The 26,874-nt window shown below is 41.2% G+C and overlaps 1 protein-coding gene across 1 annotated transcript in view; it reads right to left on the reverse strand.

Moving 5' to 3' along the window:
• The window catches only part of HFM1 (helicase for meiosis 1), an 82,262-nt gene that overhangs the window by 53,521 nt on the left and 1,867 nt on the right, over window positions 1-26,874 (reverse strand). The window contains exons 2-10 of the mRNA XM_075287178.1: window positions 25,233-25,374; window positions 24,684-24,739; window positions 15,594-15,668; window positions 10,404-10,513; window positions 8,437-8,710; window positions 6,035-6,234; window positions 4,477-4,515; window positions 2,721-2,791; window positions 658-790 (exon numbers count right to left, since the gene is read on the reverse strand). Coding sequence (XP_075143279.1) covers window positions 658-790; window positions 2,721-2,791; window positions 4,477-4,515; window positions 6,035-6,234; window positions 8,437-8,710; window positions 10,404-10,513; window positions 15,594-15,668; window positions 24,684-24,739; window positions 25,233-25,374 — 1,100 coding nt within the window. The remainder of the gene's footprint in view (window positions 1-657; window positions 791-2,720; window positions 2,792-4,476; window positions 4,516-6,034; window positions 6,235-8,436; window positions 8,711-10,403; window positions 10,514-15,593; window positions 15,669-24,683; window positions 24,740-25,232; window positions 25,375-26,874) is intronic.

Genomic DNA, 26,874 nt, shown 5'->3' on the forward strand with positions numbered 1-26,874 from the left:
GTAGGGGCCACTATGGGGCATTATAGAGTGTGTGCAGGGGCCAAGGTCGGGCATAAAAAAGTGTGTGTGTGTGGGACATTATCCTGTTTGGAGGGGCCGCTATAAGACATTACACCGTTGGAGGGGCCGCTGTGGCACATTATATTGTCTGGAGGATACTTTGCGACATTATTGTGTGTGTAAATGGGGAGTTATACTGTTTGGGGACAGGAAAGGGTGTGCTATGCGGTAGGGGGGTCCCAAGTCAAAATTTTGCTTGGGGGCCCAGTCTTTGCTAGTTACACCACTGATGAAAGGCACATTGGTACATAAACCTGTTTACATGGGAGAGAACAATAAGTCTTCAGTATATTGCTGGGAAACCAGTGACAGGAATACGAGGGGAAGAGGCTGTTCAAGACTGACCTTTACAGGAATATGCACCAAACTAAGAGCTTAGAGACCAACAGCAAAACACAGTATCAGATAGAAGGAAATCACCTATTATAGTCCCATCCGATCCAGAGCAACCTCTTTTCTGCCGGTCTGTGATGTGTTCAGAAAACCAGAGTTCCTGCAAAACCCTTTTTCTTTCACTTTCCTTAAAAGGCATCCTGTCCTACCTCAAATGTGAATGTACTATAATAGGGTAGCGGCTTACACTTAAACTGGACTTACTATATACAATTTTCACATTTGTCCAAGGCGCAGGAGATTCCATCAGTAATCGCACAATTGCTATCTCAAATAAAACCGTCTTTCCAGATCCCGTGGGGGCGCACATGACAAAGTTTTGGTCTGAATACAGAAGCTAGAAGAACACAAATGAATAAGAATAGACCACAACAATATTTGGCAACTAAACCTTTTATGAAATGATCACATATGATTTTCACTGTGACCCCAAACACATGGGGCAAATATACGATTTACAAAAAATAACATTAATTTATATTTACAATCTAAAGTTATTTGAGTTCAATGATCTTTAATCCAGGAGGAATATTGCCGGGCCAGACGTGATCCTTCAATCTGAATGGTGTTGCCATTGCTAGATTTACAGAATTCCAGGTTACACGATAATAAACTAACCGGTAAACTATCTGTATATGTTGAGAATATTTTAGAGCAAGATTTGACAAGTTTTTTTATGTAGATTGTGAGCCTCATATAGGAATCACAATGTACATTTTTTTATTTTTTATTTTCCTATCAGTATGTCTTTGTAGAATGGGAGGAAATCTACGCAAACACAGGGAGAACATACAAACTCCTTTCACATGTTGTTCCTAGCGGGATTCGAACCCAGAACTCCAGCACTGCAAGGCTGCAGTGCTAACTAGAGATGAGCGAGTAGTATTCGATCGAGTAGGTATTCGATAGAATACTACGGTATTCGAAATACTCGTACTTGTTCGAATACTATCGCTATTCGCAGTAAAGATTCGATTCAGAACCAGCATTGATTGGCCAAATGCTATACAGTGTATAGCATTCGGCAAATCAACGCTGGTTCCTCAGCAGGCTCGTCCTTGCTAGTCAGGAGAGCTGGCAGCTTTCGATTATGCGGGAGTTGACTTTTTCTCATAGGAATGCATTGACCAGCGTTGATTGGCCAGTGTACAGCATTCGGCCAATCAATGCTGGTTCTGCCGGAGGCTCATCTGTGAGGAGGCGGAGTCTAAGATTGGACCACAATGGAGACTGCTATGGTCTGATCTTAGACTCCACCTCCTCACAGATGAGCCTTCGGCAGAACCAGCGTTGATTGGCTGAATGTTGTACAATGGCTAATCAATGCTGGTCAATGCATTCCTATGAGAAAAAGTCAGCTCCCACATAACCGTAAGCTGCCAGCTCTCCCGACTAGCAAGAACAAGCCTGCTGCAGAACCAGCATTGATTTGCCGAATGCTATACACTGTATAGCATTCAGCCAATCAATGCTGGTTCTGCAGGACGAGTAAGGGCCGGTTCACATTAGCGCCTCCCTCCCGTCCAGAAGGAGTCTGCAAGAGGACCACCCCGAACGGAATATCAGCGCAACTGCAAGTGCTGTGCAGTTAAAGCGCACAGACCCCACAGACTATAATGGGGTCCGTGTGCTTTAACTGCACTTCGCTCCTACTAAACACTCTCCTCCTGCTACTCGTGGACTTGGTGACTCTCCTTTAGTCGAATAGTGGTTTCCCCTGAAACGAGCATTTTTTTCCATAGACTATAATGGGATTTGATAATCGATCGAGTAGTCGAATATTGAGACTCTACTCGAAACGAATATGGAATCTCGAATATTTCACTACTCGCTCATTTGACAGTTTTGTGCATTCCTGATATTGGTCCAAAAGAAACACTGAACTGTAAGAAAAACATTTTCTTTTAGGAACATTTTCAAAATTGTAGATCAACTTTTTTTATGAGTTTACCAAATAAATGAAATTTTAGATGATGTTTTATTCAATGTTTTCTCAATTTGCTAAACTATATTTTTCAGAATCTCTGCACTGCAGTTTAAATACATTATTAATATAATTAAGTATTTCTATTCAGCAATAAATACAGAAGGCAAATGTCCTACTTCTTTGTATTGTTTTATATAATATAATAATAATAATATAATAACGTACGTATCATGTAGAATATAAAGATTGCAATAGCAGATATGAAGTGATGGAACCTGATCAAATAAGTACAATATTAGAACTTTGTACACAGTAGTCTGAAAATGTCTGCGATACTTACATCATCCAAGGCTTTCGATTGTATATAATTAAAATATGGAAATTCCTTGAAGATATTCCTAAATTGTTTAGCTTTAAAGTTAAGAAAAATCATAAACTTTCAAAGTAGTTGTCTAACTAGAAGTTATCTCCTTATAATGCAGGTTAATACTATACAGTAATTTAACTCTTAATTCTCTTTTAGGTACTCTTATCGCATGCAAGACCCTTCTTTGTCTTATCTTTCCAAGCCACAAAAAAAACACGTCATCATTAAATTGACTAATAAGGCCCGGTTCACATCTGCGTTCAGCTTTCTGTTCGGGGAGTCCGCTTGGAGACCCCTAGAATGGAAATCTATGTGCATAAAAAACAGTTACCTGGGAAACCCGTGGACCCCGTAGATTATAACGCGGTCCATGTGGTTTCCGCATGAAACATGCAGAGTTAAAAGTCCTTCAAGTAGCAGTTCTCTCTCCAAATGTTTAGTGTGGAAATCGAGCGGAAGCCACACAGACCCCATTATACCGTATTTTACGGACTATAAGGCGCACTGGACTATAAGCCGCATTGCCCATGAGCGCCTTATAGTCCGTCTCGGTTCATATATAAGGCGCACCGGACTATAAGCCGCAGTCCGGTGCGCATTATATGTTATTGAAAGCGCCGGCAGGCAGACTTTGCCAGCGGCCGCTTAACCCCCCGCGTGCCAGCCGCTTCTATTGGAAGCGCTCGGCAGGCGAGGAGGGGCTCTATCAGCAAAATCATGCTGATAGAGCCCAACCGTAAAAGTTAGATCAAACTATAGCCGCATAGCCGCATGCCGGCTCCCATAGAAATGAATAGGAAGTGTCCGGCAGCCCTGCTGTAACGCCGGCGTGTACGGCTGTGATTACACGCCGGCGTTCTGTAGTGTGAATGCACCCTTACGGTGCCTTTTATGTATGTATGGAAGCGGCACGCAGACTTTGCCGCCGCTTCCATCCATATATAAGCCGCACCGGACTATAAGCCGCACTTACGATTTCTGAGGAAATCGTAGGTTTTTATGTGCGCCTTATAGTCCGGAAAATACGGTAGTCTATGGGATTCGTGGGTTTCCTTAGGTAACCGTCTTCTTATGCATATAGGTTTTTGTTCAAGGGGTCCCCAAGCAGACTCCCCGAACAGAAACCCAAACATAGATGTTAACTGTGGCCTGAGACAGGTTAAAACTAAGCCTGAATGCTGCTTAGCTGCTTGCTCCCCTACATCCTGGCACCAATGAATCTCTCTGATGCTTTGTAAATGTGGTGGTGCATTATAGAGAGGACAGTATAGTTCTGGTTATTGAAATACATGATCAGAAATTCTACCATTGATATTTCATTGAGGAAGATAGCTATAGTCTTCTCTTCAAGCTCTCTGTGCATGAGAAAATAACCCATTGCATATAAAACATAAAAAACTTGATATAAATGATCAGTCTGTTTCTGATTGTAGATTCCTTTTAACAGAAGAGTCTCTAAAGGACAGATTTATGAAGTCTAACACCGGTCTTCATAATCCCTGAGTTGGTGGAGGGTGCGCATCCTCGTCAGTGACACGTAACTGCGCCTGGAGGGAAATTGTAAACCAGTTCATAGCTGGTGTACATTTCCCAATGGCTCTGCCCCCTGCATGCCCTCACCATGCCCCCTTTTTGGGAGATTGGAGAGGACGGCACAGAAATAAACAAAAAAGAAAAAAGACTTTTGCAAAAAACTGTGGCTTTGTTTGCCAGAAAATGGAAAGGATACGAATCTCTGAGACAGGTTTTAGGATCCCATATGGAGTGGCTAATAAAAAAAAATTCACAGTGTTAAGATTATGACACTATCAATTCAGATGATGACCGGTTTCAGTTCAGAACGGCTGCATATCTTGGGCCACCTTCAGCTGAGCGGAGGTAAACTCACCGGCTCAGAGTCATCTATGATGCTGTAAGTTGCAGCCTGACCACAGGCCTACTATCCCATATGTAAAGCATTATAGGAGTACAGGACGGTAGAACTGCGGTCTAGCTGGAGCTCACAGTGTTATAAGAGGTCACTATTATTCAGTGTGTTTTTCAGTTCAGCTCAGCAAAACGCTAATAGTAATAATGTTCACACAGTTACAGGATTAAGGTCATATTTTGACATGCTAGATTTAAGGTATAGAGCAGATCTTCAGATCATGCTCTTTATGTCACAGACGTGTAATACTTTTTACCTTCAGTGAAAAATTCACTACAACACATCAGGCAAATGCACAACTGAAAATTCAGCCACAACTGAATTTACTTTTGGCCTAAGGCCGCACGTGGCAAACTGTAGCCGAAAAACGCTGTGGATAAGACTGCCACGGAAACATAGTGTTTTTTTTCCTTTGTGAACTTTCTGTCTTTATTATGTCTATGCGGAAAATGACAGCGTTTCCATAGGTATAATTGCCATGCTGCGATTTTCAAGCATTTTTGAAAATGTAGTTTTTTTGTGTTTCAAACTTTTTTCTGCAATGAGTGGATGAGATTAGCCAGAATCCCATCTACTTTACAGGTATAGTAAAACGCGTCATTTTTTTGCCACGCTGTTTCTGCTGCAGCAAAATGCTGCATTTTCGCAAAGTGGGGTTCTGCCCTTAGGGTGAATGCACAGACAGCACACAAGCCCACAGTAGTGAATACAGAGGTTACAGAAACTATTTTCCATCTCATCCATGAATGCAGTGAAACCTCTTTGAGACAATCATACAATTAATTGCATTAAAAAGTGGTCTTCTGGGGAAGGAGGGGGATGATCTTCTGAAAGGTTAGTATGGAAAACTTAAACTCTGTGACAGAAAATGTGGTCTGGGTTAAGGGATTGATCTTCGCAAAGAGGTGGTCTTTTGGAGAAGTTTCACTGTATATGGAATACCAGATGCATGGTAACACAATTTTAGATATACTCATGTGAATCATGCCTTAGGTTATGTTCACATGAGGTGGATACAATTCAGAATTTCCTTCTGGATTCCATCCACACACTATGAAAAAAATCTACAGTGAATCTGCAGAAAAATCTGACAAAATTGCAAATAACACATGCAGATTTGCCACAAATTCCCAGTAAAATTAAGTAACGTTGTAACGTTTACAAAGAAAAGGACAATCCAAAATAAATGAATGTTATCAACTTAAAAAGGGCTTCATGGTTTTTGGCTCCAAGAAAATATAGGGGACATTAGTTACTGATGGGATATGTTATACATAATTTATTCACAGGAAATCCTTACATCATATAAAATGTTATATAAGTTTCTTTAATTGTGTTAAAAATCAAAAATGTTTATTACCTTTTCCATTTGGCGATTTTAAAGATGTAGGAAAAGAAACTCTTCCGTGATCTTCAGTATAAGGTCGATGGCCATCTGAGCTCTTATTAGGGTTAAATGTTAAATCGTGAAAAAAGTGATCATCATAGCCAGGCTTCTCTGTATCATCTGTAAGTGTAGGTTTGTCTCCAAAAGTGAAAGGATCGCCATGTTTAAATAAGCTGTGGGAAATAGACGTACATTTGAGACAGTAAAAAAAACACATTCCGGCAAACAAGTCTTCTGTATTCCCCACCCTGGTCCAGGATAAGGTCATGGCCAGTAATGGACAAAACTTCAAAGTGAACACTCATAGGTGATAAGTATGTGATGGGTAAGGGGCTGACCACTAGAACCCTCACCAATAACAGGAACGTTTGTCTCATGTCTCCCCCCCATAATAGGTGATATATTTATAACTTGTTTCTTTACGAGTAATATATAAGCAACACCGAGACACTGGGGCAGATAAACTAATAAATATTCCCCAGAATTCTGTCATAATTTGAGCCACAAACCTAGTGTATATGTTTTATGCCTTATTTTCTATTTGCTTTAGACACTTTCTAATAGTTTGTGCGCCTCCTATGAGTTGCGAATGGAATTTGTTGAAAACGGGTTATATGAGACTGTCTGGACTAATTTTGCACTGTCCAGATGGTAGACAGTTTTAGTTGATCTGCCCCCTGTTCTCTCCAATTGATCTTCTTCAAGAACTCATGTTCATATGTTATGGTCAGACTTTATTCACATTTGCATTGCAGACACCATTTGCAGCTATTGTTAGCAATTCTATGAGATTTGATGTGAGAAATAGCATTGTATTTCTGCTTTGTTCAATTTGTTGGAGACTATTGGTATCTATATGAACAGAGCCTTAAAGGGGTTATCACACGAAGCAAGAACGAGAGGACCTTTCCCCGCTGCAGCCAGGCTGAATGTAGATGGGACTGTTGCTGGACGGCATTCCCATTCACTAAAGGGTCCATCTCCAGCCACACCTACCTTCAGCCTAGCTTTGAATTTAAAGAGGTATTACTATCTCAAGGATCCTATCTATACTGCTAGCGTATGCAAATTCAAGAGTTTTCGTAAATACATTTCTTTAGAATAATGTACAGTAATGTAATATAAATAATTTACTGTGCATATTATTTATAGCTTGTGGAAGAATACAGGAAGTGAGAAGAAGAGAGAGTAGGCAAACTGCTGAGAGAGGGAGATGGGAAAACCACTTTTAGGCCGGGACCCCACGGGCCGGAAACAAAAATTTGCTTCGTTGTACAGTACTTGCACAGTGGATGGGATTCATGCGAATCCCATGCCCACTTTGCGTAAAAATTCCGTGTCCACGCTGCGATATCCAAAACTGTTGCGATTTTGAAAATTGCAGCGTGTAATTATATCTACGGAAACGCCGGTGGCTTCCCCATATATGTAATTGTAACAGAAAGTCCGCAAAGGAAAACTACATGAACTTTCTGTTCAAAACGCTGCGGGAAGAACCGCAATGCGTTCAAGCTGCGGCTGTTCATGCAGCGCTTTAGTGCGGTGGTTTCGGTCCATGGGGCTCCGGCCTAAGGCTCTATACAGAGGATTACGGATGGAACAGTATAGCTGTGAGGACAGAGGGACTTCTAATTAAAAAGCTCATTATAATGCACAAAGTCATTGTCTCTGGACAGAGTCCAGGCCAGGAAATCTGGCTATTGCACCAACAGGATTTTCCAGTCTATATTCCATCTTGTGCAGAAGGCATAATGTTGCTATAGTCGGGGTGGTTACAACACCCCAAACTAAGCTCTTTAGGCAGACACTATACAAAACTGACACCCTGTGTTATTCTTGTGCATGCATGCAGAGGATAAGGTCATGTGACATGACTTGAAGATCCAAAAGAACACAAAAAATAATCCTTGAGCCAGATACCTTCCCCTAGTTCCATATATTATGTGACAGAGTGTGTCAGTTTATTCCAGACAGTTGCAGACATGTTAAAGAGAGAATGCACTAGCTAAGGGCATTGAATCTCATGACACCATCTTGCTAATGATAAAAATTAGACATCCCTGTAGTCTATAGTTCCCAATCCCCACTCTTTCTGTAACCAAGCGACAACCCATGAAGCTTTTTTGCTCATTGTGGATACTAAAGCTGCTGATATATCATCTCTTATTCACATTCAGTGCACTGGAGATTCACATACAATTATGCTGTAGATTTGCCATAGAAACTATACAAGTTTTCCTTCAGTATGATTCTTTATGAATCTGAAAGGAAAACTTTGTGGCCTGCTTCATTGGGCTCTGTCAGTACACATTCCCGAACTTTATGTCAATAGAAATATACTTTTACATCTCTATACCATTAACAAAAATCCTTACCTTTTTCTTAACATGCTTGAGTTTCCATCGACTCCTTGGGTTTGGGAGAAATTCTGTTCACAGGTATAAAAGTCTTTCCCTTTGTTATCACTCTCACCAAGCAAGAAATATGGATATGATAATATAATATCTTGAGTACATGTATTTTCTGTGTTCTCTGTCACTGGAGTGCTACAATTGATGTCATGCTGAGAATATCTTGTTGTGGGGTTGGCTTCTAATTCTTTTGCCTTTGTCAGAGGAGGTATAAATGTTTTCAGTTTTCTAATCATAGCTGTTAATATGAAAAGTAAATAAAAATGAAAAAAATATCAAATTTATTAAAAGTATAGAAAAATAAGTTGTTTTACAGAATAAAATGTTATAGAATTCTAGTTACATTTTTCATTCTTTTTTTCTAAATACTAAATAACGCCCCTCATTTCACTGCCGCTGTGCCCTGAATTTGTAAGGGTTTTTTTTTTTTTGGTTTTTTTTTTAATCCATCCACCCATTGAAAGAAATGGTACCCAGAAGGTTATATGTAATTTAGCTTACTGTTCAAGTGGGCAATAACCTATTATAAATGCTTGGCACCCACTTAGAAAAAAAGATCTAATTTACATTTTACCTTTCTATAATACCATCCACATTTTCAGGCAGGTGTTGAAAAGATGCTAAAAGGTGCTAAAAGTTTATTTTGTGAGAAATCTAAATCCCATTAATATATTGTAACTGCTCTACCAGGCCATAGTGAATTCTCTGAATTCGCTCTCAGTACCTTACCCTATTTATCTGCTGATCTCCTGGTTTACTCATTTTGGCTTATTCTTCTGGTTAACCCACCTCTTTCTGATTTGGCCTTATCTGTGAGCTCCTGAACTCAACTGTGGGTTGGACTTCCTTTGACTAATCCTTTACTCAGTCCTCTATTTCCTGATTTCTGATCTCCGCTTGTTTATTACTCTCTCTCTATAGGGCTCTTTTTAGTCCTTAGTCTGCAAGTGTTTTTCACTGTTTATAGTCTTGTGTGTGTAATGAAGACAAAATGAGGGTGCAGGTTAACTTCAAACACTTGAATCTCGGGCAACATAAAGCATAGAAACTTGTTTCTGGTGTCATATGAAGAGCAGATTCTCATCTTTCATGACACAAAGATTGCAGTTCTACCTATATTATTTCCAGAGATATCACTAGTCGGGATTGGGCTACTTATATGGAGCTGAATATAACTTTCCCAATTCCGACTGTATAGTATACTGGTCATATCTCTGGAAATAATACAGAAAAAACTGCAACCTCCTCTTTCATATGACACCAGAAGCACGTTTGTACATTTTACAATGTCCAAGACATAACTGTTTGAAGTGTCCCTCAGTTTCATAACAAACACAAGCTCATACACCGTACACAACGAGAAGCAGGGTAGAGCTCTCATTAGAAAAGCAAAGGAATGAATAAGAATAAAGAAATGCAGAACTTCACAGAAAGGAGCCAACATTTGTTAATAAAGCTTTAAAAAAATGTTAATCACACAAATGCTGCCAGAAAATCAAAAGCTGTTCCAAAGTTTAGTTTAGTTTTAAGTTGCTTGGTGTATATATAGGAGTGTTGCTTGGATGAATGAACCCACATGGCTCCCATTCACTTCCATGGGAGTGCCAAAGGTAGCTGAAGTACAGTACACAACTATCTACGGCGCTCCTGTTAAAGAGAATGGGGGCCATGTGGACTGTGTGTTAAGTTACTTTCATTGTTAATGCCGTGTTGTTGATCTGATATTGAAGTAATACAGTAAGAAGAATTCTTAAAAATGTTTTTTTGTGGGGGAGTTTAGGGTGGGGGCGCCTCCAACAGCAAAGAGGCTATCTATCTATCTATCTATCTATCTATCTATCTATCTATCTATCTATCATAGATTTTGTGGGGAGGGTCACACTCACATCTGCTTTGCATTCAGATACTGAACGTAAACTCAGCATATATACCTGATGACTGGCTGCTTTTTATTTCTTTTTGAAGATCTTGACTCAGAGGAATATCATCAATACAAGGAGCTGAAGCATGAAGCCAATCTTTTATACCTTCTTTATCTAAACTGTTATAAAAAATGTATAGACAATAAAGAATAATTACAAGAACCATTTATATTAATGACATAATAAAAACAGCAAACATGCATAGTTACATCTCTCCAAAGTACAAGACTGTGGAATCAAGCAAAATAAAGGAAATAAGTAATTATTTGTATCATCAGCCCATTCAATATACTGGTTCCTTCCACATGATGACAAATTTTTTCGCTATGTCTCATTAACCACTTCAGTACCAGTGCAATTTGTGCTTCAGGACCAGACTCATTTTCAGGTTTTTTGTATGTGCAGTTTTGAGGGCTATACGATTTTTATAATTTGTGTTATTAATAGAGATGAGCGAACAGTGTTCTATCGAACACATGTTCGATCGGATATCAGGGTGTTCGCCATGTTCGAATCGAATCGAACACCACGTGGTAAAGTGCGCCAAAATTCGATTCCCCTCCCACCTTCCCTGGCGCCTTTTTTGCACCAATAACAGCGCAGGGGAGGTGGGACAGGAACTACGACACTGGGGGCATTGAAAAAAATTGGAAAAAGTCATTGGCTGCCGAAATCAGGTGACCTCCATTTTAGACGAATAGTGGATTTCAAATCCGGGTCATATGAGAATGTGAACTTTGTGACTATGAGACAGGGATAGCTGTACAGGCAGGGATAGCTAGGGATAACCTTTATTTAGGGGGGAATGTTATTAAAAATAACTTTTTGGGGCTCTATCGGGTGTGTAATTGTGATTTTTGTGAGATAAACTTTTTCCCATAGGGATGCATTGGCCAGCGCTGATTGGCCGAATTCCGTACTCTGGCCAATCAGTGCTGGCCAATGCATTCTATTAGCTTGATGAAGCAGAGTGTGCACAAGGGTTCAAGCGCACCCTCGGCTCTGATGTAGCAGAGCCGAGGCTGCACAAGGGTTCAAGCGCACCCTCGGCTCTGATGTAGCGCACCCTCGGCTCTGCTTCATCAAGCTAATAGAATGCATTGGCCAGCGCTGATTGGCCAATGTATTCTATTAGCCTGATGAAGTAGAGCTGAATGTGTGTACTAAGCACACACATTCAGCTCTACTTCATCGGGCTAATAGAATGCATTGGCCAGCGCTGATTGGCCAGAGTACGGAACTCGACCAATCAGCGCTGGCTCTGCTGGAGGAGGCGGAGTCTAAGATCGCTCCACACCAGTCTCCATTCAGGTCCGACCTTAGACTCCGCCTCCTCCGGCAGAGCCAGCGCTGATTGGCCGAAGGCTGGCCAATGCATTCCTATGCGAATGCTGAGACTTAGCAGTGCTGAGTCAGTTTTGCTCAACTACACATCTGATGCACACTCGGCACTGCTACATCAGATGTAGCAATCTGATGTAGCAGAGCCGAGGGTGCACTAGAACCCCTGTGCAAACTCAGTTCACGCTAATAGAATGCATTGGCCAGCGCTGATTGGCCAATGCATTCTATTAGCCCGATGAAGTAGAGCTGAATGTGTGTGCTAAGCACACACATTCAGCACTGCTTCATCACGCCAATACAATGCATTAGCCAGTGCTGATTGGCCAGAGTACGGAATTCGGCCAATCAGCGCTGGCTCTGCTGGAGGAGGCGGAGTCTAAGGTCGGACCTGAATGGAGACTGGTGTGGAGCGATCTTAGACTCCGCCTCCTCCAGCAGAGCCAGCGCTGATTGGTCGAGTTCCGTACTCTGGCCAATCAGCGCTGGCCAATGCATTCTATTAGCCCGATGAAGTAGAGCTGAATGTGTGTGCTTAGCACACACATTCAGCTCTACTTCATCAGGCTAATAGAATACATTGGCCAATCAGCGCTGGCCAATGCATTCTATTAGCTTGATGAAGCAGAGTGTGCACAAGGGTTCAAGCGCACCCTCGGCTCTGATGTAGCAGAGCCGAGGCTGCACAAGGGTTCAAGTGCACCCTCGGCTCTCCTACATCAGAGCCGAGGGTGCGCTTGAACCCTTGTGCAGCCTCGGCTCTGCTACATCAGAGCCGAGGGTGCGCTTGAACCCTTGTGCACACTCTGCTTCATCAAGCTAATAGAATGCATTGGCCAGCACTGATTGGCCAGAGTACGGAATTCGGCCAATCAGCGCTGGCCAATGCATTCTATTAGCCCGATGAAGTAGAGCTGAATGTGTGTGCTTAGCACACACATTCAGCTCTACTTCATCAGGCTAATAGAATACATTGGCCAATCAGCGCTGGCCAATGCATTCTATTAGCTTGATGAAGCAGAGTGTGCACAAGGGTTCAAGCGCACCCTCGGCTCTGATGTAGCAGAGCCGAGGCTGCACAAGGGTTCAAGTGCACCCTCGGCTCTCCTACATCAGAGCCGAGGGTGCGCTTGAACCCTTGTGCAGCCTCGGCTCTGCTACATCAGAGCCGAGGGTGCGCTTGAACCCTTGTGCACACTCTGCTTCATCAAGCTAATAGAATGTATTGGCCAGCACTGATTGGCCAGAGTACGGAATTCGGCCAATCAGCGCTGGCCAATGCATTCTATTAGCCCGATGAAGTAGAGCTGAATGTGTGTGCTAAGCACACACATTCAGCACTGCTTCATCACGCCAATACAATGCATTAGCCAGTGCTGATTGGCCAGAGTACGGAATTCGGCCAATCAGCGCTGGCTCTGCTGGAGGAGGCGGAGTCTAAGATCGCTCCACACCAGTCTCCATTCAGGTCCGACCTTAGACTCCGCCTCCTCCAGCAGAGCCAGCGCTGATTGGCCGAATTCCGTACTCTGGCCAATCAGCACTGGCTAATGCATTGTATTGGCTTGATGAAGCAGTGCTGAATGTGTGTGCTTAGCACACACATTCAGCTCTACTTCATCGGGCTAATAGAATGCATTGGCCAGCGCTGATTGGCCGAATTCCGTACTCTGGCCAATCAGCACTGGCTAATGCATTGTATTGGCTTGATGAAGCAGTGCTGAATGTGTGTGCTTAGCACACACATTCAGCTCTACTTCATCGGGCTAATAGAATGCATTGGCCAGCGCTGATTGGCCGAATTCCGTACTCTGGCCAATCAGCACTGGCTAATGCATTGTATTGGCTTGATGAAGCAGTGCTGAATGTGTGTGCTTAGCACACACATTCAGCTCTACTTCATCGGGCTAATAGAATGCATTGGCCAATCAGCGCTGGCCAATGCATTCTATTAGCGTGAACTGAGTTTGCACAGGGGTTCTAGTGCACCCTCGGCTCTGCTACATCAGATTGCTACATCTGATGTAGCAGTGCCGAGTGTGCATCAGATGTGTAGTTGAGCAAAACTGACTCAGCACTGCTAAGTCTGCATTCGCATAGGAATGCATTGGCCAGCCTTCGGCCAATCAGCGCTGGCTCTGCCGGAGGAGGCGGAGTCTAAGGTCGGACCTGAATGGAGACTGGTGTGGAGCGATCTTAGACTCCGCCTCCTCCAGCAGAGCCAGCGCTGATTGGCCGAATTCCGTACTCTGGCCAATCAGCACTGGCTAATGCATTGTATTGGCTTGATGAAGCAGTGCTGAATGTGTGTGCTTAGCACACACATTCAGCTCTACTTCATCGGGCTAATAGAATGCATTGGCCAGCGCTGATTGGCCGAATTCCGTACTCTGGCCAATCAGCACTGGCTAATGCATTGTATTGGCTTGATGAAGCAGTGCTGAATGTGTGTGCTTAGCACACACATTCAGCTCTACTTCATCGGGCTAATAGAATGCATTGGCCAATCAGCGCTGGCCAATGCATTCTATTAGCGTGAACTGAGTTTGCACAGGGGTTCTAGTGCACCCTCGGCTCTGCTACATCAGATTGCTACATCTGATGTAGCAGTGCCGAGTGTGCATCAGATGTGTAGTTGAGCAAAACTGACTCAGCACTGCTAAGTCTGCATTCGCATAGGAATGCATTGGCCAGCCTTCGGCCAATCAGCGCTGGCTCTGCCGGAGGAGGCGGAGTCTAAGGTCGGACCTGAATGGAGACTGGTGTGGAGCTATCTTAGACTCCGCCTCCTCCAGCAGAGCCAGCGCTGATTGGCCAGAGTACGGAACTCGACCAATCAGCACTGGCCAATGCATTTCTATGGGGAAAAGTTAGCTTGCGAAAATCGCAAACTGACAGGGATTTCCATGAAATAAAGTGACTTTTATGCCCCCAGACATGCTTCCCCTGCTGTCCCAGTGTCATTCCAGGGTGTTGGTATCATTTCCTGGGGTGTCATAGTGGACTTGGTGACTCTCCAGACACGAATTTGGGTTTCCCCCTTAACGAGTTTATGTTCCCCATAGACTATAATGGGGTTCGAAACCCATTCGAACACTCGAACAGTGAGCGGCTGTTCGAATCGAATTTCGAACCTCGAACATTTTAGTGTTCGCTCATCTCTAGTTATTAAACTAAATTTCTGCATCTTTTTTCAGTGACACAGCGCTTTATGTTTATGTTGTTTTTATTTTTGCATGTGTTTTCAAATTTTTTTGCCCGGCTCAGAGGGCAGCCGCATCATGGCGGCACCTACAGCTGTGTATATAGTGCTCAGTGAGCATAAATACTCTATGGGCAGTCTAGAAGTGGTTAAGGAGATGTAGCCTGATAGAGGCCACGTTTTAGTGTACAGGAACTTATTAGATCATGCATGTAATGCTAATGTATGATGTAATGTATGTATGTAATGTATTTGCAAATAAGTCCTTCTGGTTAAAAAAATCGGGAAAACGCCACATTTTGGAAAGTAGCACTCTATAGATCAATGTCTGGTTTTCCTGAAACCTATTAGCATAATCTGAGAATAAAGAATCTAGAATAACACTTTCAGGATAATCAGACATTGATCTATTGGAGCTCCATTTCTCTATTCCACCAAGGATGACTTATCTGGATATTCCTTCAACATCCTGTTTAGGACAACCAATCCTACAATGCTTTCCTTAAGATAACAAGCAACAACTTTAGTTTGGCATAAATAGGACCTGATAAGTTTACTGGTTACTCGTACACACACACTCACACACACACTCACACACACACACACACACACACACACACACACACACATATACACATATATACACATGAATTTACATTTTGTCTTGGGACGGTCCATTATAAAACAAACTTTCCAGCGAGAGATCAAATTCATCCATGGTGTATCTCCAACTACAAAAAAAGAATGAAACTAGTGTTGTTATTAATATCAGACAATTTGCTGGGTGTATCAGTTACACAGTCACTCATGGAAAGTAATAAAAAATATTGTTGGACATTTAATACTAATTAGGACTGGATATCTCTCTAATTTGTCCGGAATAACAGACAATTACCATTCACACCTAGTGTGGGACCCAACAAGAGGCGTGGCACTGTCAGGCCTGATTTTGACAAACTGATCTGACAGATTGCTAAAAGTGGAGGTCAGGAGTCATTTGACCAGGTAATAGTGACCACAACATAATAAGTTGTCATGTAACTTTAATAAGATGTTTAGTAGAGATGGGAACAAAAACACTAAACTTCTGGAAGGCCAATTTTCACCAGGTGAGAGAGGAGTTTAGTAGCATAAACTGGGGCAAAGTCCTCAAAGTGAAGTGAACACAAAGAATATGGGATATTTTCAAAAACAGAGAAAAATATATAAATATGGGGTTTAGCGGGTTATAAATCATAGAAAACCAATATGCAATGAGGAATAAAATAAAGCATTTAAAATACTAAAACAAGAAGGTAGTGATGTGGCATTAAAAAATTATAAAGACAGAAATAAATTGCGTAAGACACAAATAAATGGGGCAAAGATTAAGGCAGGGAGAATAACTGACAAGGAAAGTAAAAATAATGCAAAATTATCCTTCAATTGCATAAATAGTAAGTAAGTACAAACTGACAATATGGGCCTTCTCAATAATAATCTGGGTGTAATGGTAGAGGAGGAGGAGGAAAAAGGCAGATCTATGAAAAACCTTCTTCTCTACTGTATTTTCACAGGAATGTGCAATGATCAAAGATATGATTAGGAGTAAAGTAAATTCTCCATTTATCGTCACCTGTTTACCCCAGGAAGAAGAGTAACTAAAAAACTAAAATAGAAAAATTGCCATGTCTAGATGGCATACACTGCCGTTGAAGTGAAAGCGAGCACTGGAGATAGCCGAGTGATGTATTTCAGGTATCACTTGTGTTCTTATTGAAGTGAAAGGAAGCGCCGACCACCATGAGTCCATCCACATTCAACCTGGCTGTGACAGGTTGAATGTGGAGCAGGAGAAACGTTCTGCAGACTTTATTTTGTCTGACAATCCCTTTAGTGTAATTGTAGTAGTAGTATTGTCAATAGCATAGATTATTAGGCCAGGTTCCCACATTGTGAAAAGCAGCGCTTGGCTGTGCTGGAAACGCCACAGCAAAAAAACTGCTGTATTTTACTTGCAAAGTAGATGGGATTCTGACGAAATGGATGGGATGACGGCGATACCATATTTATACTTGTTTTATTATGTTTTATCGCTTTTACAAAGAAAACATCACTTTTTCAAAATGAACAATTTTCCTGGGGTCACCGTATTCTGTCACCTATAACTTTTTTACTGTATTGTTGATGGAGATATATCAGGGCTCTTTATTTGCGGGCAAGTTGTACTTTGTATTGGTACCAATGTTTGGTATGTACTGTATAATAATAAGTGGGACCCAAGGGGGTAGTGAGTAAAATAATAAACAGTCATAGGGCCCCTTCACACGGAGTATACACTCGCTGATCATGATAAATGTAAATGTTCCGAATCAGCGGCGTTAAAACAGATCCCATTGCATTCTATGGGAGCCGGCATACGTGCGCTTCCCATAGAAATGAATGGGCTGTTTCGTCGTTCGGTTAAAATCCTGTTTTTCGCCGGTATGAAATGAGTTTTTTCGCAGCACTGGCGGCGGGCTCCAGCGCTCAAACAGCACTGGGGGCGTCCCCAATGCTGCGAGAGAACTCGTACAACACTGTGTAAGCGGCCATTTTCTTGTGGCCGTCGGGCATGCGCAGTCGGCTTTGCCCTAGGCCTAGAAGTTTGGAGCCAACCCCCGGAAGAAGATGCGAAGACCACCCATTCCTGAAGAAGATGGAGGCGGTGCTGGAGAGTTCTCTCGCAGCATCGGGGACGCCCCCAGTGCTGTTTGAGCGCTGGGGCCCGCCCCCAGTGCTGCGAGAGAACTTGCATACTTTGCATACCAGCGAAAAATGGGATTTTATGTGGTATATGTGGGTATATATGTGGAGCTTGTCAGCACTTTTACCATGGCATGCAAACAGTCTCAAACATAATACTTACGTAAAGTAAAACAAAATACACAACTACATCATTTCAGAATCTAAACATCCAGAGACTAGCATTATATTCACTTCTCAAATAAATATATACCACTGATCAGAAGTCATGTGTCTTTGCAAACATACAGCTCAAAACTAAGCAAAATATTTCTGGTGGTTACAATCATGTTCTTTGTTTCTGAAATTTAGGCACTTGGTAAGTGCCCATAATATTTTTAATAAATAAGCTGAGGTCGCCATCTAGTGGTATATTGTATAAATTACAACATTACGTTAAATCGCCTAAGCTGAATGTTCATTTTTCTGACAGTTTTCCCACTGCCATTACATTGATATCCAAGAGCAAAAAGTTAATAAAATAAACCTGAATTTTAGACTGATAGACTGATCTCACAGAAACTTTTTTTTTGGAAGGGATTTACAGTAAAAAAAAAATTTAAAAAGCAAATAAAAAATTAAACAAACATGTTAAGTATCCCAATGTACATATAAGTCCTTACTGTCCTAAAATAAGAGATTTATCCCCTACCGTCAATGCAGTATAAAAAATATTTTGCACTATGCAGATTAACATATTTTGGTTACCTCGATTCCTCCCGAAAAATAGCCACAAAAAGTGATCACAAGAGATGCATACCAAAAATTGGTAGTAGAGTAGTTTTGAATACCTCGGTCCCATAGGAATGAATAGGAGCGGGCGAACAGCAAGGGGTTAAGCGCCGGCAGCAGGCCACTCTCATTCATTCCTATGGAGTGAGTTATTCGAAACTGCAGTTTCTGATATTATTTGCTCATCTCTAATTGGTAGCAATAAAAACTACAGCTTTCCCTGCAAATAAAGAGCTCTTACATAATAATGGAGGGGAAAACTATTTTTAAGGAAAATTTACTAATACTTTGTGCAATTAAAAAAGTGAAAAACTAACCTTTTTTTTTAATATATTTACCCATTTAGAAAGCTAAAAAAAAAAAAAAAAGATCAGAAAAATTACATAAAAATAAAGCTCTAGATAGAATCGGGAAAAAAAACGCACAAAAATTATTTTAATAACCTAAACCTGAAATGTTATAGCCTTCAAAACTGCATATGCAAAAAAAAAAAAAAAATGAAAGTGTGTCAAGTCACAACCCAGAAAAATAGCCTGGTCATGACATGGTTGAAAGAAGAGACTAATAACTAGAGAGCATAAATTATTTAATGATCAATGATTGGATTATGAAAAAGCAAACAACTTACAAAATTGCAAAAAATTGCAAAACATTTCTGTTACAAAACAGGCAAAATGCACAGTTCAAGTAACCCAAGATACGCAAACATCTAATTTCAAAGACATACAACTAGATGTTAAAAATATACCATAAATATAGTTTGTTCTCTTCTGTCCCTGAAGCTTGGCTTTGCAATTTATCATCGCAGCACACCAAAAGAGAGTTGTTTACAATGGACTATTGTAGCACTATTGGCAGCTCTGTAGGTGACCGTCTGCTTCACCCCAAGTGTGAGGAGGAGCTATCGCAGGTCCTTCCTTCCAACAGCGACCAGGCTGTATAATCTACATCAGTCCAAGCGAAAATCACTCCGCACAGAGAACTAATGATTATGACTCTGAAGTCTTCCTTCTTTCTTCTTCTGTTCCTTAGCTGCTATGGACTCCTAGTATATCTTCTCATCTCAGCATATGTGTGTCTACGTCTGTAATATATTACTGTGTATTATCCTGTATCTGTATTACTATGCTGCTGTAACATACTGAAATTTCCCCACTGTGGGACTATTAAAGGATTATCTTATCTTATTATTTTCTAAGGGATATCCGGAGATATACTGTATGGTACATATAAAGGATATGGTTTCATAATGGACAGCTTTCTAAGGCCCAGTTCACATCTGCAATCAGGTCATTCTGTTTCCCTCTCACATGAAAAATGCTAGCAGCACTTTTCTCTACGCATTTTTCTTGCAAAGACCACACAGACCCTATTATAGTCTAGGGGGCCGCAGGTTTCCTAAGGTTACCACTTTTTAATGCGGATTAGGTTTCCGTTTGGGGGGTCACCAAGTGGTCTCCCCAAACAGAAACCCATGCGCAGATGTGAACCGGGCCTAAGATGAAATTTAAGATGTAAGAGTCATATTAATTTGGCATAGACATGCCTAAACTGTATGACTGTGTAGCTGGAGTCATTTTTGGCCCCACCTATGCACAATCACCACACCCTGTTTGGGGGTAAGTGGTGAAGGCAGTGCAGAGTTTAAAAAAGTTGCAATGTTGCAACTTTTTAAGCCTTGTATGTAAGAAAAATGACTGAGAAGGCATAATAAACCTGTTGTGATATAGTCTCTGGGGTAAACATCAGAAATTGCAAGAACTGGCTGACAACAGTAGAACTAGTTGTTTATATACTGTATAGTATATATATATTGTAAGGGGTTCAGCTCACACAGTTGGGAACGGCAATGACACCATGCAGACAGGTAGTAGAATAAACAAGTCCAGTGTTTTATTTGAGCATTCGGCATAAAACACGGTGCCAGCAAAGAAACAAAACAACAAACAAAACCTAAGCCTTGTCCGGCTCTAGCTATACAGCAGGTTACCTCTCTGACCTACAGCAGGTTGAGTCACCATATGAGCCAGTCAAAGTCCACAAGGTACCTGTTTTCCTCACACACTCCTTGTGTGTACCAGGGCTCCTAACTGAGCTTCCTTCCCCAGTAAATAGCTCTAAGGAAGCTCACCTGTGAATGCCCCGGACTCAGGGCAAAACCCGTGGTGGAGTAAGGGTGTGGACTGGAAGGCTCCAACTACCAACCTGCCCTCCAGTCCAGAAAAGCCAGCCCATAATGTGGAACAAGAGTTCCAGCAGACTATGCTCTGCTAGAATATGATTACCCTGGCTTTCCTTCATCTCGCCTGGCTGAGGAAACCAGGCGAGATATACACTCCGTCCACCACCTTACCGTACACTTTACAACAAAATATATATATATATATATATATATATATATATATATATATATATATATATATAGTACCAAGAGATAGATCCTAGACACCAAAATGCCTTCACCACCACCAGCAGTGAAGTAAGATGGACTTCTGCAGAATATGGGTCCCAAGCTATCACCACAGAAACTAGTACAAGAAATAAACTCTCCACAAACTGGTCAAACCAGAAACCCATGATACCTTACAAAGTAGATCAGAACCAGGAGGATAAATCAGGAGAATGAACATGTCCAAGCCAAAAGGCAGTCTGAGAGGTAATGTTAGAGTCACAATCAGGAGACAGAAGGATTTTCAGTAGCAAGGCAAAGGTCAGTCCGAGAGGTAATGTCAGAGACAAAATCAAGAAACGAGCAGAATTCCAGTAAGAAGAAAAAGGTCAATATTGAACAAGCCAGGACAAACAATCAGGATATCAATGCCGCACTGGGTACAACAAAATAGCAGGCACCAGGCTGAGGAGGCAGGGCGTGTAAACATCCTGCCTCAGCTGATAATAGAATTAGCCTACAAGAACACCACAGAAACTTCACAGGATGGCACAGTAACCTTAAAGCAATAGCAGCTAAACTGTGATTCCAATTCTGACATGAACCTACTCCTACACCAACTTTAAGGTCAGATCTCCTCGTGGCGAAAACGTGATTTTACAAAACCGTTGTATTTTTGGAAATCACAGTATGTCAATTATACCTATGGAAACACTAGCAACTATCATGGAAGCAGATAGTCTTCTGGCTGGGTGATTTTTACCTAAATCGTGATCAATCAGCTATTGCACTTCGAATAATGGTGACCATTTAAGCCATGCCCTTTTTAAAGTATTACTATGTGTTAGGCAAGGTTTCCCCAGTGGTTTTGTTTGTCCAAACAGTCTTCAGACCCCAGAGTCTGAGCACGTGATGCTCACCAGCCCTGGGCTCCGTCACGGAGGCCTGTTATTTGGTATCAGTGGCTCCTGACATCATTCAGGAGGCTGGAAAAGGACAAAGAACAGCGCTGGAGCTTGGGGTATAACAGCAGACTCCAAAGTATAATAAGCTTGGGGTATAACAGCAGACTCCAAAGTATAATAAGCTTGGGGTATAACAGCAGACTCCAAAGTATAATAAGCTTGGGGTATAACAGCAGACTCCAAAGTATAATAAGCTTGGGGTATAACAGCAGACTCCAAAGTATAATAGAAGTTCAGGTTTGGATGTTTTTGGTCCAAATAAAACTGAATGTAAAAGCTTGTGAATACTGTAATAACTGAACTAAAATAACCGCCATGGACTTCCCGAACGGAAACCCAGACACGGATGTGAACCAGGCCTGAGACCCCACATAGCGAAAAGATGCAAAAAAAAAACCGCAGAAACGCATTGCTTCTTTTTTTGCATTCCCACACAAAGCCTAAGAGTTTTCCTCTGTGGACTCTCTGGCCCTATTTTACCTATACAGAAAACGCCAACATTTCTGCAGATATAATTGACATGTTGTTATTGCGAGTATTTTTGAAAGCACAGCTTTTCCGCTGTGGATTTTTTTCTACAGTATGTGGATGGGATTCTGGCAAACTTTGCACGTAATATAAAATACAGAATTTTTTGCTGCTACGCTTCCACAACGGTGGACCTCGGCCTGAATTATTTTCTCTGAAATGCCACAGCCTTCTTTGTAACGACAATGTTGGTACGGTATTTTATACAGCCCATGGTTAGGATAGCATGGATGTACTGACCGGTTCCCTGCAAAAGTTTTTTTTTCTACAAGTTCTAAGTATTAAATCCCTACTTCTAGCCAGAACTGTTAATGCAGATCCAGTAATTGCTATAATGCCACCGCTTTATACATTCATTGTATATTCTATTCTGTACTATTTAAAAGGAATCTAAGCTTAGACCTTCTGGTGTAAATGATCTGTCACACTTCTAACTATTCATGCTCGGGGACTGGCATGTAATCTTTTGAAGCTACAAAGATTCAAAGCATATGGTAGATCAGGTGTTGGACTTGGGGGAAATCAAAAATTAAACTGTCTTGGAGCTGTTAAGAGTCTGTGTACTGTATTTTTAATGTGTTGTTGTATATTTAATGTGTTTTTGGTGTGCAAGTCAGAAGAGGCCAGAAAAGCAAAGGGGCAATTGCCTGAAAAAATATTTCTATTAGCGGTGTCACCTTAAATGTAAAAGCCTGTTTATTTTAAAACAGATGTTCCATGCAAACTGATATGGCCACAGGCAAGTCGATTTGGAGTGGGCAATTTCTACAAGCACGGGCAGAAAAGAGACAACATGAAAAATCTGCTTAAACAGTGTAACACACTTCATTCTTCTAGATGCAGAATCATACGTAACACAAAACGAGGCAGATTTATGATGCTGTCTAAAAGAGAAATTGTATTTGTGCCCATAGCAAAGAATCGCGGTGCAGATCTCACTTTTCGGAAGCGGGTACCAGATGAAAGCTGTGCTGTAACTGGCTGCTATATATGAAAACTTTTTGGAATATATTACAAATATGCAGGTGTTTATTTCCATAGTATTTTGAACATGTCAGGTCACTTAACACTATACACATTGCAATCTGACAGTATAGCAAGAAACAAGACAGGAAAGAGCGAAATAACAAACACTATTACCCAGTAGAAGTGCATGGTTTTTTATTACATTGTGAAAAAAGTGACAGGCAGAATGCTGGAGTCCCGCTATATCAGCACCAGGTTTTTGACACATATGTGGTCCAGTGCGGGTCTTGAGTAGGCCTCAGCCCCAAGTGTCCTGACACACTGAGAGTCTGGTGAGACTGTATTGTGTTATTTTTGTTTTTCTTGTGTGGTTGGTAGTAAGCCACACATACAGTTAGTACTTTATTGTTTAGTTAGCGCTCAGACGAGCAGGGTTTTGCTGCTTACTAGAGTTTTTGTGTCCCTGTCTCTGGTTGGGTCCACATCATTGCTGCCATCGAGCTACCTTCCCCACACACATACAGATCTTTCCATCAAACTGGAAACCAGTTCTATGAAGATCATCATTTGTTTTTAGCCTTTACTGACCATATGCCCTTAGAAAACTCTATGGATGCTTGCTGGTAGAATATAGGGGAACAATCTTATCTACATCTTTCAGGTTCAATAAAACATGGGTTAAGGAACTACATTTTAAAAAGTCTCAATAAATAAAAGTCTTTAGCATGATACTATAGATTAATATACTGTATACAATTTTTAATAATATAATTCAAGTGTGTCATTCAGTCCTATTGCCCTAGGTGTGCAAAATAGCTAAGCTTTCTGCCTGTACAAACATTTGTGAAAGAATGGCATGTTCTAAAGAGCTTTTTGAAACCTTGTCACAAGTTTGTGACATTTCTTCCCTCACAGATATTCTAATATTAATTGTAAGTGGTATTATTGAAAAGGCAGCCATGAAGTGGCAGACAAATTACAGAGTGGGGTCACCAAGTGCTGAGGCAAACAGTGGAGAAAATGTGCTAATGCTCTGCTAACTAAATAATAGAGAAGAGCCAACTGGTTTGCATCAATATGGATTCAACCCAAATTTTTCAAATGTTTCAGGTTTGACCCAAACCTCAAACTTTGGGAGTTCTTCACCTGTGCCACTCATGAAGCCAAAAGGACTTGATATGAATGATATGATGCGAGGTTTAGAAATACTAGTTTGGCTAAACCTCGCATCATAGCATTAAGGCTTACTGAAAAAGACGTGCATGATGTTTAAGGGGGCTGCCCCTAGAGGACAGCAAGCAGAGGCACTGTTTTGCTATTTACATCTTGGAAAATAGATTTAGGTATAACCAATTAGCAGGCACCTGATTGAGCAAGAACAGGGTTGAAATATCCTTCCTCACCTGCAAATTGGGTGAGCATAGGAAAGACCATAAGGTTCACAAGTTGGCACAGAAACCTAAAAGCAACATCAGTTAAAGTGAGATTCCTGACAACTAGGCTCAGATGAATGGACCTAATGAGTAGAGTTGATCGTGTTGCAGGTTTCAACCACGCAATTCACGGTAAGGTCAATCAAAATGGTTATTTTCTCTGTGTACTGCTTCAGTCTCTGCCTCTAATTGAATACAATGAATAGCAGAATCAAGGCAGAATTTGGCACTGATTGTGAGGTAGAATTTGCTTCAAAATAAGCTCTAAATTGGGCCATGTGGATGGGCCCTTTAGTAGTAATAGATACATCCTTTACTGCTGAAGTATTTTCCTCATCAATAAGAAAAAAAATTATGAAGGAGCCAAAATAAAAAAAAAATGCTATAAACTCTTTGTGGGGGAAGGGGGGGGTATGTCTTTGAATAGCAATGCATGTATTTTTATGTAAAACAATTTTTTGTAAATGGATTTTGTCAAAAAAATTTCTCAGTTCCTCTTCTACAACCTGCATATCCTACTCTGCAAGCTGCTCGGTCCCATTCAGTATAGAATCCATCAGATAACTTCTTTGATGGTTTGGTCTGTAACTCAGCTGGTCTCTGATGGGTTGGTCTCTGCTTTTCAGAAAGCTCATAAAGCTGACAGCCTTTTTCATTTAAGCTTATAAAACATACAAACAAGGAATACAAAGTAGGCTACAGACAATAGGAGCATCTTCTTATCCATTCTCACATCAAACAACAAAGACATATACACTGCAGTAGATACAATGCAGCATAGAATATAATCGCATTGCATCCTCTTCCTCAAACGTCTGACTGAATTATTAATGGAAGACGCGATACGGAACTTGTACTAAATTGTACAAATAGGTGTGGGGAAGGTAGCTGGGTAACAGGAATGGTGCAGACCCAACCAGTCAGAGACAGGGACGCGATGTCTGGTGCAAACCGATTTATTTGGAAAAACAGCTAAATAAATAAATAAACATTCAGTTTAAGGAAATTAAAATACATCCTTAACTTCAGGCAAAAAACTTCAAACAAAACCCTGCTCGTCTGAGCACTAACTAAACAGTAAAACATTAACTATACATGTGGCTTACTACCAAAGACTGATGATCAATAGCTCCCATGCGATGGATGTACTCAGTGATGTCAGTACAATGCAGGCCAGAGTTGCAGGGTCAAACCTCTACAGTAGTGGATCTCCACTATTAGGGGTGCATGCATTTATTTTTTTTTCTATGTGTGAATTTGTGTTTTATTTCTTTCCTGATGTATGCCTCTATGTGTGTATGTAAGTATTCCTGTGTGCATTTGTGCATGTACTATATATTTATGTAAAACTGCACCTGTGTGTAAGCATGGTTAGGTAGGTGAAAAAATGCTGCAATACAAAGAAAATAAAGTGATAATAGTTTATTTTTGGCAATTAACAAAACACAAAGTGAATGAAGCAAAGAGACAAAGATGTTCATGAAGTCAGTATTTGGTGTGACCGCCCTTTGCCTTCCATCAATTCTTTTCGATACATTTGTATACAGTTTTTGAAGGAACTTGGCCAGGAGGTTGTTCCATACATCTTGGAGAGCTATGCACACATCCACTTCTGTGGATGTAGGCTTGCTCCAATCCTTCTGTCTCTTCATGTATTCCCCAGACTGGATGATGATGAGACCAGGGTTCTGTAGGGCCATATCATCACTTCCAGGACCCTTTGTTCTTTTTTAAACTGAATATAGTTCTTAACGGCATTGGCTGCATGTTTGGGGTTCTTGTCCTGATGCAGAATAAATTTGGATCCAATCAGACGCCTCCTTGATTGTACAAGCAGCCTTTTGTTACGGTCAAACTTGAAGAAGCACCAAGAAAGGGGCAACGTTGATGATAATAGACATGGTGGTCAGCCAAGGAAACTTAATGCAGATGAAAAATAACATCATACTTTCTCCCCTTTGAAAATAGGAAGATGCTCAGCAGTACCATCAGTTGAGAACTATCAGAAACCAGTTGGACTGAATGGAGGTTTGGCCAGAATTGGTCTTCATGGAAGAATTGTGGCCAATTTAACAAGGAAACAAGGCCAAGCGACTCGAATATGTAGGAAAACACAGGAACTAACACAGAAAGCACACTCCGATATCGTCCTTTTTTTTGT

The sequence above is a fragment of the Leptodactylus fuscus genome, chromosome 9, assembly GCF_031893055.1.
Source record: "Leptodactylus fuscus isolate aLepFus1 chromosome 9, aLepFus1.hap2, whole genome shotgun sequence".
NCBI lineage: Eukaryota > Metazoa > Chordata > Amphibia > Anura > Leptodactylidae > Leptodactylus > Leptodactylus fuscus.